The following is a 12486-nucleotide window of genomic DNA, read 5'->3' on the forward strand; positions in this document are numbered from 1 at the left end:
AGAAGTTTGCCTGTTGGAAAGTTGGAAGTGTACAAGAAGTGTGGTTCAGAGAAGGGGATGATTGGGGACCTAGAGGACAACGTGTCGTCTCTGACATCCACCAGAGCAGGACCAGGAGCCAAGGAAAGATGCAGGTGTTTTTCACAGCTGCAAGGGGCTGAAGAACAGAGATTAAGGTTTGAGCCAGGTCTTGACCTAGGCTGGGTGGATGGGGAGTTCTGAATTCAAGGTGAGGATGTGGTGACTGCCTGAGTCTGGCAGGGGGTAGGGAGGGGGATTGGGGAGCAGCGGAGCCGAGGACTCCTGAGGAAGCAGCAGTTCTGATGTGCCCTTGGGCTTTTGGAGTAACTGGCTCTTAAGAGTTTAGGGGTAAATTTGTTACCTTAGGCACAAAATTTGGTTGCAAATGTTGCTGCTCTTGGGGTCCAAGCAGCTTTTTCCGTGCATTCGAATTCTGGGTTGGTGGTGCTCCACTGCCCCAGGTGGAAACCACAGGCACTGCTGACTGTGACGGGCACGTCCCACACAAGGGCAGCCAGACCCCTTCGGTTACATGTTTAATTGCGAATTCTGGGAGGTTAATCACGGTTGTCTCTATTATTTATGATTTTTTGGCAAATTTCCGAGCAGATAAGAGATATATTCCACCATGAATCGTCTCGCAGGGAACATTATAAATACCTGATACCCCACCCTCACCCTGCGAGGAGGACCCTCTACCTGTTCCCTCTGGTAACTTACAATTTTAGCTGTCCCTTCCTTCTTCCCTCCCCAGAGATGGGGTGTATAGGATCCAAGCAGGAGCACCCGCAGTGCTTGGCATGGCTTACATCAGACCTTTTTATTTTCTTTCGATTTGTAAAACAGTAAAAAACATTGAACATACAAAACTCTGTAGCGCCATGAGGTTCAAAAAAAGAAATGGCTAGAACGCTAGGTAAGTTTGCTGTGTTGTTCAGCTTCCTGTGACAATCTTTAGGTTTCTGGGTCAGGTTTCCACAGCTAGATCTTTCTTATAATTGATAAATATTACTTAGGCTCCGCACTGGGTGGGTTAAGGGGGCCCCCTGTGGCCCAGCCCAGCAGGAGCAGTGCACATGATTGGCTGTATTCAGAGACATGGCTACCCTCATTGTTTCTTCTACTCCGTGTTGTTTCAAGTAAATTATTTAAGAAAATACTTGATGCTCCCTCATTTTCAAAAAATTTATTTTAGAGGCTAAATTTAGCTCAGCAACCCTAATAGTTCACAGTGCTATCTGCCAATGAAGTTCCTGACCAGTGATTAGGTGCTGTTACTTCAAACAGAACAAAGGCTTACTGAAAGTGTTAGTTACACAGGTCTCAACTCCGAAGAAAAACAGAGCAGGGCTTATAAATTCTTAACACTTTCTCAAATTTGTACTGCTTAATGTGAAAAGTCAACATGAAAACTGTGTTACTTCATTACAAGAATGATATTTGTCTAATATTAACATATTACAATTACAAGTTACATAGCATGGAAGTAATAAACTCCAAAATATTATGCACAAATGAAACAAACTCAATTTGCAAAACTAGGAAGGCCAGTCCAGTATGTACAGTCTTTATAAACATTGCACAGAGGGGTATCTACAGCAGGAGAGTATAAACAGATCAGAGGTTCCTCAAGGAACAATGGAAAACACTAACAAAGGGACTCAAATACAGAATTAGCTAAAAAACATTTATTTTTTTTCTTTTTTCAAGAAAAATTGCCGGGCTTCTTCCCAGGCCTGCTGAGGAAATCTGTTAGCCAGTTCCAGGTAGTCCCCGGGGTTCTGGAATTTTCCTGAGGAAGATAGAAAAGAGACAAAAAGTAACTTCTGAAAGCTTAGAAATTAAACTTATTTTTATAACAGAGTGCAAATGAGACCATACATTTCCAGTAAAGCACTGTAGTGTAAGTGTTATAAACATATTCAGACATTAACCTATATATAAAACATTAAGAAGTATTTATTTGGGGACTCCAGAATAGGTACAGTGAATATAACATAACATGGTGACAGCTATGTATAATCTTGTATAGGCACATCTGAATGTGAATGATGACTTCTTTATTATTATTATTTTTGGTGCTGAGGTCTGTACTCAGAGCTCTGCACACAAGGACCAGCTCTTCCACTGAGTCACCATCTGGGCCTAAATGGTGACTTCTTTTTCCCAAAATAATCTAGTTAATTTAAAACATGGACTTCGGCATAACTTTGAAACTGTTCAAACCTGGCATTCAGTAGTTTAGCAGGACAGAGGTAAACTTTAGCAGCTTTGCTGATCTCCCAAGATACTTGGTGTAGTTATGAGACAGTGGATACGAAAGCTCAAACTCCTCTAGTCATGAGAACCTGGGGGCCTACAGCTACTTTCAAATCTAAGAGATTACCTGGGTAACAACCTACAAATGACGACGCATATTACTGAGGACTTAATCTAAGCAAAAAGGGAGCCCATGTAGAAGCTGTAAGCTGGGTACGTGGTAAGAAGTCATCTTACAAAAAAATCAAAGATTATTCATTTGTCTGAGTCAGGTTTCATTGTGTAGCCCTGGCTGGCTTGTAACTTGCAGATAGCCACCTGCCCCTGCCTATAGTACACTGAGATATGTATACACACACGCACACGCACATGCACACAGAGGCATTGGGCCTCCTGGAACTGGAGTTAGAGGTGGCAGTGGTGAGCTGCCTGGTGTGGGTGCTGGGAAGTGAACTCTGGCCTTCAGCAAAAGCAGCAGGTGAGCAGACATGCTGAGCCATCTTTCCAGCTCTCACATCATTTCTCTTAAAGTAAGCAAGCATGCTAGGAACTGTCACTCATAGCACTGAGAGCAAAGGAGACAGCAACTGTTCAGTTGCTGTTTTACGTGTGAAGCCTGTTGTAGACACGCAAGGAAGGCAAGGAAAGTGCTTGCCCCCTCTCCTACCACAGCCACCCTCTATCCCTGAGAATGAAGGTTGGGACTTCCTCTGGCTTTGCTCAACCAAGCAAAGGGAGGCATCTTCAGCCTTTGGGACTTGGCTTTCCACACACTTAAATAGTGACTCATCTTTTTTTAGGGCAGGAGAAAAAGAAAAACATCTACATACTTATACTGGCAAAAAATATTGTTGCTAATTAAAAATAAATACATTAGAATATTTGTAAAAGTATTTTCATATGCTTAAAAGTTAAACTTGTTTTGTAAGAAATAGTAACAAACTGGACTGATTTCCCTCACATGTCCTAAAAAGAAACAGAGGCTGCGCCTGAGTGAGGGCAGACCTGAGCTTGCACATGGAGGCTGCTGCACACAGAAACATGAGTTTCTGAGGCGTTGCATAGCTTTCTGTTTACTTTCTGAGTACCTGAGTCAATAAAGCCTCCCATTTTTTTTCAAGATACTGTAACAGTTTTGTTGTATTTTCTTCTGTATACTTTGCAACACCTGCCTACTGTAGAATTTTTTTTTTTTTGTATGACAGCCAAATTGTCTCCAAGTAAAGGCTTCCTGATGGGTGGCATAAAGAACCCTATAGGTTAGGAGTGGGCCTAAGAACAAAGACTATTATATATTTCACTTCATGAGATAGGTTCTCACGTAGCCCAGGTTTGCCTCAAATTCACTATATGGCTAAGGGTGACTTTGAAAGGGTTCTGTCTCTACCTCCCTGTGCTGGGATTACAGACAACTGCCACTATGACCAGTTCTGAAGAGCACTTACCACTGTCAAACTAATGAGGACTTGGGGGAAACCTAGAGCGGGACTCACTAATCAGAGATTCTGCCACAACAGCCAGAGACCGAACTGCACTTCTTAATGATAGCCTGGGCAGCAGGCTATGTTAGGACATTTAAGATCCTAAACATGAAGCTTAGAGTTCTACACCTCTACCTCTGACCAGGAGAACACCTCAGCAGGAACGAAAAGAACAAAGGCTCGAGACTCTTTACTTCCAGAACTCTGCAAATGGGATGTTAATGTTTCTCAATGTAAAGTTTATTTTCAATTAAAATAGGTCAAGGGCTTGAATTTAGGGGTCTAGCTATTGTCATGGCACTTTTATTTCAACATGGACAGAGAACCCATGTTAGGGACTGAAGCACTTATGGTGATTTGCGTGGGCCTATGGTAATAGTATATGACTTCCCTGTTGTTAGTAATTATCAGCATTTAAAAGATCTTAAAGATGGTTTATGGTTTTCTTTATTTCTATGAGTCTTCTCTGTTGATTCAAATGATAGAGTTGATTACTTTTCAAGTATTTGGTGTCTGAACCTCACATACTTGAGGTGACACAGGTATTCTCTAATTGTTCTGGAAAAAAGAATGCAAGGCCATTCAGTTGGCTGACACACACATGAGATTCAGTCTCAGTGGGACCCACCTTTGGGATTTGAAGACTGGTTATCCACATGACCTGGAGTCTGTGCAAAGTCCTGTGTGAGAAGAAAGAAGTGAGTGAGACTAACGTTTTGATCAGAATTGCACAAGGTCCCTCTGAACATGTGTCACAGCCCCACGAATAGAACAACAGTAGAGAATGAGACTGTGCCCAGACTCTTGAAAGCTGAAACTAAGTCTCTTGCATGAGCATGGCGGATGGCTGGCCAGGGTACTGTCTACAACCACAACTGTATACCCAAACCTGAAATGTACTATTTTAAGCTAAGAAGAGATTTTTTTAAAAAGTTTTTTTGGGGTGGTGGTGGTTATGATTTTATAACTCTAACCCAGACTGGACTCAAATGAGTGATCCTCCTGTCTCATTCAGACTCCTGAGTGCTTGCATTATAGGCATGGGCCATTACTCCTGGCAAGAGTTTTTTTTTTTTTTTTTTTTTAAACAAACTACGAATATAAGAATCCTTATAATCCAGAACAGCCAGGACTGTTACACAGAGAAACCCTGACTCAAAAAGCTAAACAAAAACAAAAAACAAAAAAAGTGTTGTGCATCTAAACCTCTGCTCACTTTACTTGTAGATGGAAATTGAAAAAAACATGTAGTATACAAGGTATAAATCTTTAGAAACCAATGACAGGCCATAATCTCAATTTAACATTACTATCTAGTGCTTACTAATAATCTATATATGGAACCATGATACATTTGTAAGTTAAAATTCAAACTAATTTTCTTGAGCACAATTATTTATAGATAAAAAGATTCAACTTCACTAGTCTAACAATGCTATCCCAAATTAAAAATGAAGTTATTTCTGTACCACTTAGCAAAACTGTATTAAATATGGTTTATTTGGAATAGTTGTGATATTACCCCTAAATGGTATGTATGGATACACACACACACACACACACACACACACACACACACAAAATTTTGATCTCATTCATATTTGTGTTTTTGGAAAAAGTCTCACTACACAGTCTAGGGTGGCTTCAAACTGTCATTCTTTTGCATCAACCTCCAAAGTGCATATATATATATATATATATATATATATATATATATATATAGAGAGAGAGAGAGAGAGAGAGAGAGAGGGTTTCTCTGTGTAGCTCTGGCTGTCCTGGAACTCACTTTGTAGACCAGGCTGGCCTCAAACTCAGAAATCTGCCTGCCTCTGCCTCCAGAGTGCTGGAATTAAAGGTGTGCGCCACCACGCCCGGGGTGCTTATATTTTTAAAGTATTTTTAAAGAAACTAATGTGGCACACACGGAAGCTTGTCTCAGCTGAGACCTTTCCATTTAAGCTCTAAAAGGCTTCTCTCCCTCCCAGATCTTGGCCTTTCTCCACAGCATTCACCTTCTAGTTGTTATGCTACTAGGTCTTTTTGTTGCTTCATGAATGGTCTTGAAGATGGGTTTTATCTGTCTTATTCATTGACACAACTCCAGGGGCTACAGCAGAGCCCAACAAAGAGTAAGTGATTTGAACAGAAAAGATCAGGGTTTGAAAATGCCTAATGTGCGCTTTTACTTAATGACAGAGCCTGTCTCTCTAAGACCAGATGAAGAGCCCTGTGCTGAAGTGATGGCTTTACAGTGTTAAGAATTTATTAAGATTTTAATTTAATCATGATCCAGTTTGAAATCATGCTTGCAGATCCGAATACATAACTTGAATGCATTTTCAGAAAATAGGATCCAGACTCAAATGTAACAACTAAATTGAAAAGAAAATATTTCTAAATCTCATTGACTGTGCTTATTAACTGATCATTGCTAGAGAGAGACAAGGAGCATTGGCTGTGATAAAGAAGGCCCCGGAAGTCCTCCACTCTCCGCTGTGGCCCCCAGGCAGCTGCACATGCTCATTCTGACAGAGGTATCTGAGCACTAGCCAGCAAAGGGACAGCACACAAAACCCTGCTTCCTGTTTCACTCTTAGGAAGAACAGGAAGTATGTGCAGCAGGGAGCAATTTTAAGAGTGGAACATTTGAAAAAAAAAAAAAAGAGAGACATTTCATAAAATAATCCACAAAGATATGAAAAACATATCTAGTTTGGAACTGTCATCTTGATTTTGCTCTGCCAGCTCTGTGAGCTAATAATGTACACACAGTGTCAGCGCTTCCCATGGCACTGATTCTAACTTCAACCTTACAGAATTTTGTTGGATCAAATACAAGGTTGTATTTCAAACTTTTAGTTAAAAAAAAAAACAAAAACAGGTTTTATCCTCCACCTTTGTACACATATGCAAGTCATATTTACTTATTTATTTATTATTTTCAATCTGTGAATTACAAAAATATGGAACATGTCACGGATTTGCATGCCATCCTTGCGCAGGGGTCATGCTAATCTTCTCTGTATTGTTCCAATTTTAGTATATGTGCTACCGAACCAAGCACATCATATTTATTTTTATAATGTTCAAATAAACTCAAAATTTTATGTTTCTTAAGCAATTATAAATTAGCAAGACTAAAAAGCAGACACATGTGCCAGTTGAAGACTTAAGGGAGCCTGGTGTCCTGTTAAACAGTTTTAACTAGGTACAAGTTTTCATTTTATCAATGGCAAACAAGCTCTTTGCTTGAAATCCTCCAGGCAGAAGCATTTGGCATTCCACTCTGCTTCTAGTAATGTGACCTCAGGCTTTAGAAAGTACATTTGCAGCACAGACACAGGTAGAGGGCGAGAATAGAGCTGCCTTGAATTTACTTCTCAAGTCTCACAAGTTTCCCATAAAACAGGAGAATCAAGGCATTAGGTTGAAGGTACCTGGATGAATGTGGCCAGTAAAACACAGCTCATCTCTTGCTCCAGAATGAGCTTGTTCTGATGGTTGTTGTGACATGCGGCAATAAGTGAAGGAAACAGCACTTTGATGAGCCTCGGGTCACTGAAATACTGGAAAGGCAGCTGGCAGAGCTTTTGCAGCACTGTTGGGTGGCGGCCGGACTGAACAATCACCTACAACAGAGCAGGAGACAGTCAACTGCCAAAGCCCTGGCCTGCCCCTTAGTTGTTGTTGATGGTCTGAACCAGGGACCACGCTGAAGGAGGTAAAGAAAGAAAAAGGCACTTGATTCCTTATCAGAGCTGAACGTAAGTGAGATCTGAAAAGAGCTAGACTTTTAGAAACCGCATTTCTCAACATAAAAAACAACAAAACAAAACAAAAAAACCAAAAAAAAAAAAAAAAAAAACCAAAAAACCAAAAAACCAAAACAAGGTTCCAAAGGTCTTGTGGTCATTTAACAATCATAATCCACAATAAAGGGCACAACGGAAAGAACCATTGCCTAGGGAACAGATTTAGGACACAGTTTTAAGGGAGCATGCTCATGTCCTCAAAGCAGTCTCCTTTTCCTAACAAAGTAAGACAGTGTCTGCAGTGGCCCTGCCCACTGCAGTCTCTGCCTAACTTAGCTCACTGCATACACTGCATGCAGCTAGATGGGCTCCTTATGTAGATAAGTCCTAGGAAGAAAAGGAGGCTGACTGTAGGAAATGGAACAGTTTCAGCTAGTACAGGCTCTAAAAGACCCTTCCTCCAATCCCCACTCCTTATCTTGGTTCCCATCAGTGCCACTGAGTCTAAAAGGAGACTGTTTAGATAAATGAGACTGTTGTCTTGCAGCAGTCTGGGTTTACAACTGTGTACACTTTAATAGGGCAATGCAATTAGTGGGCTGGCAGGGAAGCTCTCCTAATTCACTCCCTAGGCTGAAATGATAAACTAAGAAATGCCAAAATCAGCTCTGTTTCAAGTAACTTTGATTAGACAATTCTAATATGAAAGAGCAGGGTAACCCAAAGCCTACTTCGTAGTATGGGAGGAAACCAGAGAACATTAGGGACACTGCAAAAGCTGAAGGTCAGGACTGTAAATTGTTCTGGGGGGTGGGGTGGGGGGGGAGAACACAATGTTACAGGTACACACCCAGACAGGACGGCATTCAAATTGAAACCAGAAGGACAGAGTGAAACAGCAGAGGCAGGAGAAACATAAATTACTGGGATTTACAAGTTTTCAAAGTACTTTTAACAATATTTTAAGAACACATTCTCAGATGATAATGCAGTGTGCTTTAAGAACAAAATCAACAAAGTAATAGTTCACATATTTTTGTTCAATAGCTAAAATGACATCAAAAACTTCTGGAGAATGTTGATAGGGACCTGTTAATGCCTTTAAATCCAAAAGGAATTTTAAAGACTTGCATTGTGACAATTCTGCACATGGCTGTGCTGTGCCATTTCTGACACCAACTGAGAAAAATGTGCTCCACCATCTACCTTATTACCTTATTGATAAAGCTTCCACTTAAATTTTTATATTAATTATTATCTACATATTTTATAACAGAGCCAAATGGTTACCACTTTAGAATTTATAACAATGCCATTATGAAACTCTCCCCCACCTTCTTTGGGCAAAAATTAAAAACTAGTTTATTTTTTTTCCTTTGAAACTTCATTGTTAAAATGCCATTACTGGACGACAATTCAGTAATTCAGAAGGTATTAAAAGGGGCCAGTTTGGCTGGCACAGACACAATATCAACTCAAAGACGCCAGCTCCCTGGTCCTGGTAAATTAATACAGAGTATGAGACATTGGTTCTACTCACACGGCTTTCAGTCTCCTGCAGCAGTGTCCCCTGGCGACTTGCTATCCCCTCAAGGAACAGCACTGATTATCTATTACCTGCTTATCGCACTGATTATCTATTACCTGCTTATCGAGTGAGTTTATAAATCTCACCAGCAGTGTAGTAAGGCAACCCTGATGGAGGCCACTACTTTTAGGCCTTTGGACTGGAGAAGATGCAAATGGACAAAGGACAGTTCAGCTTGTATTAAAGATTTGTAGCCATAAATTACTTATTGCAGGACCTGACCTTGTTTTTGTAAGGAATCTGAAAGAGCTGGTGAGACACTTTCCTACTCACACTTTAGATGCTGTGGAAAAGCAGGGTCAGGAGGTCCAGAAAGTACTGAGACCTGGTGGGCTAATTCAGGTGGGCTTGTGGCAGAGAGTGTAATGTGGTGAACATCAACAGTCAACTAGATAGGGTAAGTGCTTCCCTTAGGGTTAGGGAAGAAAGTCTGGGCAATACAAATATCCAGACTTTGATGCTCAGGGCTTCAGGCACTAGGAGAGTGGCCTGTTGGGCTTGGGAAAGATGCCAGGCTGAAGGCAGGCCTTGGTTTTAGTTCATTTTCCCACTCATTTCCAGGGCTTATATGATCAAATACCATCCTGGACTGCTTTCCAAATTTTCCAAAAGCAGTAGGAAGTTAGTAGAATCATTATGAAACACAAGGGTCTTCCTGGATGTGCATAGTTCATCAGCTCACACTTACAATACAGAGTTTCCGTCTCCCTTCTTGATGGAGCTGTAACCACTGGACTGTTACCTTGCCACCCAAGTGGTCAGGATACATGTCCCACCTTTCAGGCTATACTTGTTAACTGGATCCCCAGAGTCTCCCTTCCAGAGCACTGCAGCAGTGAGATGAGAGTGCCCTTGTTGTGCGGCTCTAAGGTGGCTAAAGTCGTCTGCTAGAGATCACAAGTCAGGAGCAGGTATAACCTCAGTGACAACAAAAACTGCTTTCTAACAGGTTGTCTATTTTCAGATGCTGAGTTGGGCTCTATTATCACCAAGAGGAGTCTGGTCAGGTGACTAGTGGATAAAGGTGTTTGTCATCAACTCTGATAACCTGAGTTTGATCCCTGGAACCCAGAAGGGAAGGAAACATGGTGAAAAGAATCAATTTCTGTAAGTTGTTCTGGGACTGTCATATAAGCACTATTGGTTCACATGCACTGTGGTGTGCTCACATGTGCACACAGAAGCCCACATACACAAATAAATACATAAATGTAGTAGATTAAGAGAGATGCAAAGTGACCTTGGCCACAGGTATAATTACAAAATAGGTATTTGCCAGGTGTGATGGTACATGCCTTTAATCCCAGCACTCAGGAGACAGAGGCAGACAGGTCTCTGTGAGTTGAAGGACAGCCTGATCTACATAGTGAATTCCAGAATTACATAGAGAAACGTTTCAAAAAAAAATTGTGGTAATCTAAGAACAGGAGATCTGAGGGTCTGCCTTTACTCACTCAGCAGCTGAGTAGCCTTTGGCAAACTGTTCAATTGCTCTGGGTTTGAATGTATATAATGTTTTTAGAAGAATTTTCTTTGAAGTCTCTCATACAAATCAAATAGTTCAGGTTCGCAAAGTAAAGCAACAGCAGTATTACAATACATCTCAATAAATAAAGAAAAAAGGCAAAGAATACTGGATTTTTAAACATATTCTTTCTCACTGAAAGATTTCTACATTTTAAATTTCAGAAAAATAATAGGAAAACTACTTGACTAGATTAGAAAGGCGTTGCAGTCATCCTTCGATCTTGCTCTGGGGAGGCCCATGGCAGCATAGCTCCTCTGGTCTCCCAGGGAGAGGCCAGGGGCATAATTCTGTCCCTGTTGCCCTGCTGACAATAGGGTTTTCTTTAGTGTCCTTGACGAGGTGGCAGACAAGAGTCCCATGATGACTAACTACCCTTTTGACTACTAATAATTCTTCAAGTTGTAGCTTTAGAAAAAGGAAACAGAATTCTGGAAATGTGTACGTAGGACCAGGAGGATATGAATGCCAGAGAAAAAGGACTCCAGGAAAGAGGATGGGGGTGGTGTCCAGGATACACAAGTGAACTTGGTAGTTCTTTAATTTGCTTTGGATTCTGGCCACCCACTAGGCTTCTGGCACCAACCAGAGAGTGCTAACTCGAGCCATCATTTGTGGTATGTGTCCCATGCCGAGTGATATACTAATGCCGCAGTAACAAAAGAGAATTAGGCATTTTTCTCCTTACACACAGAAAAGATGCAATATGTGGGGCAGGCCTGGTTTGACATTAGTTTTGTGGGAGATGACGTATTTATACATACAAAGAATCTGGTGAGGATGCTGTACTGTGGGAGGAGAGAGTGTTCCTTGCCCACATTCTCTTGAAGCTACATTGACAGGGTGGACTGTATGTGGAAGACTGGATCAGATGCAGGCACTTGGAAATTGTAGGTGAAGGAATTGTTTTGTGGAGGGAAGAAACTCACAGATTTAGTATTAGTTTGTCTTAGCTGACCAAAGTAAAACACTATAGCCTGGAGGGACATATGTGACACATATTTGTTTCCTACCATTCAGAAGGTTAGAAGTCTGAGGTCAGGGTATCAGCATGGTCAGGCTTTCTTGGGGATCTTCTTTCTGGATGCCTTGTTGTATGCTTTCCTTGGCTTAGCGCATATGAACAGAGTGAAACTTCTATTCTTGTAATAAACCCACTGATCCAATGTCCTCAGAATCATGTTCCATTAGAAAGGCAACCATCGCTCTCCAGGTGCTACAGAGGTAAATAGCTATGCTACAGGCACTATGTAGTCTCAAGAGTGCTGACACTAGATAGCTGTGTGCTCTAGGTCTGGCTCTGTCATGATCAATATAACCACTCAGCTAATTTAAATTCAGAGTCTTTTTCATAAAAGAGGTGGATAGAAGCTTTCACGGTTTAAATCTCAAGGCAGACCTAATGCGTTCATGCCCACAAAGCATAGATAGTATTAGTTAGGAGTATTGGTTATCTTACCAGTTTTCTACTCTGCATTTTCTGTTGGACCAGGAAGAGAGCTCATACCCAGCCTAACAATTGCTTTCCAGCATCTCTCCCCCATTTCCTTAAAGCAGAAGATCTGGTAGAGGTAGGCTTCAATCATCAGCAGGCTTAATGTCATCTGAGAAGCCATTACTGAGGTTGCTCCCTGGCCTTGCCTGTGCAAAACAGAGCTATGCAAACAGTGTTTGGGGTGCCAGCCAGGATCTTGTGGTGGTGAAATAGGAAATGCATTCTGACAGTTTTGAAAAGAAAATCCTTGCATAAGCATGGTCCAAGAAACACAGGTAAGTAGTACGGAGCAACAAAGGCTTAGCGTGAGCGTCTCTCTCTCTCTCTCTCTCTCTCTCTCTCTCTCTCTCTCTCTCTCTCTCTCT

At 41.3% G+C, this 12486-nt stretch overlaps 1 protein-coding gene and 1 non-coding gene across 5 annotated transcripts in view; both read right to left on the reverse strand.

Moving 5' to 3' along the window:
- Positions 1-1192: 1192 nt before the first annotated feature.
- Positions 1193-12486, reverse strand: part of Scaper (S-phase cyclin A associated protein in the ER) — a 345780-nt gene continuing 334486 nt past the window's right edge. For all 4 annotated transcript variants that reach the window (XM_029543011.1, XM_021206319.2, XM_029543010.1 and 1 more), the window contains 3 exons: positions 7199-7390; positions 4390-4441; positions 1193-1813 (listed from right to left, as the gene is read on the reverse strand). In XM_029543011.1, the coding sequence (XP_029398871.1) occupies positions 1710-1813; positions 4390-4441; positions 7199-7390 (348 nt within the window). In that variant the 3' untranslated portion in view covers positions 1193-1709. The remainder of the gene's footprint in view (positions 1814-4389; positions 4442-7198; positions 7391-12486) is intronic.
- Positions 6719-6825, reverse strand: LOC115064975. Its single transcript, XR_003844776.1, has one exon. It is a non-coding gene; the product is annotated as a U6 spliceosomal RNA (small nuclear RNA).

The sequence above is a fragment of the Mus pahari genome, chromosome 10 (assembly GCF_900095145.1).
Source record: "Mus pahari chromosome 10, PAHARI_EIJ_v1.1, whole genome shotgun sequence".
NCBI classification, from domain to species: Eukaryota; Metazoa; Chordata; class Mammalia; order Rodentia; family Muridae; genus Mus; species Mus pahari.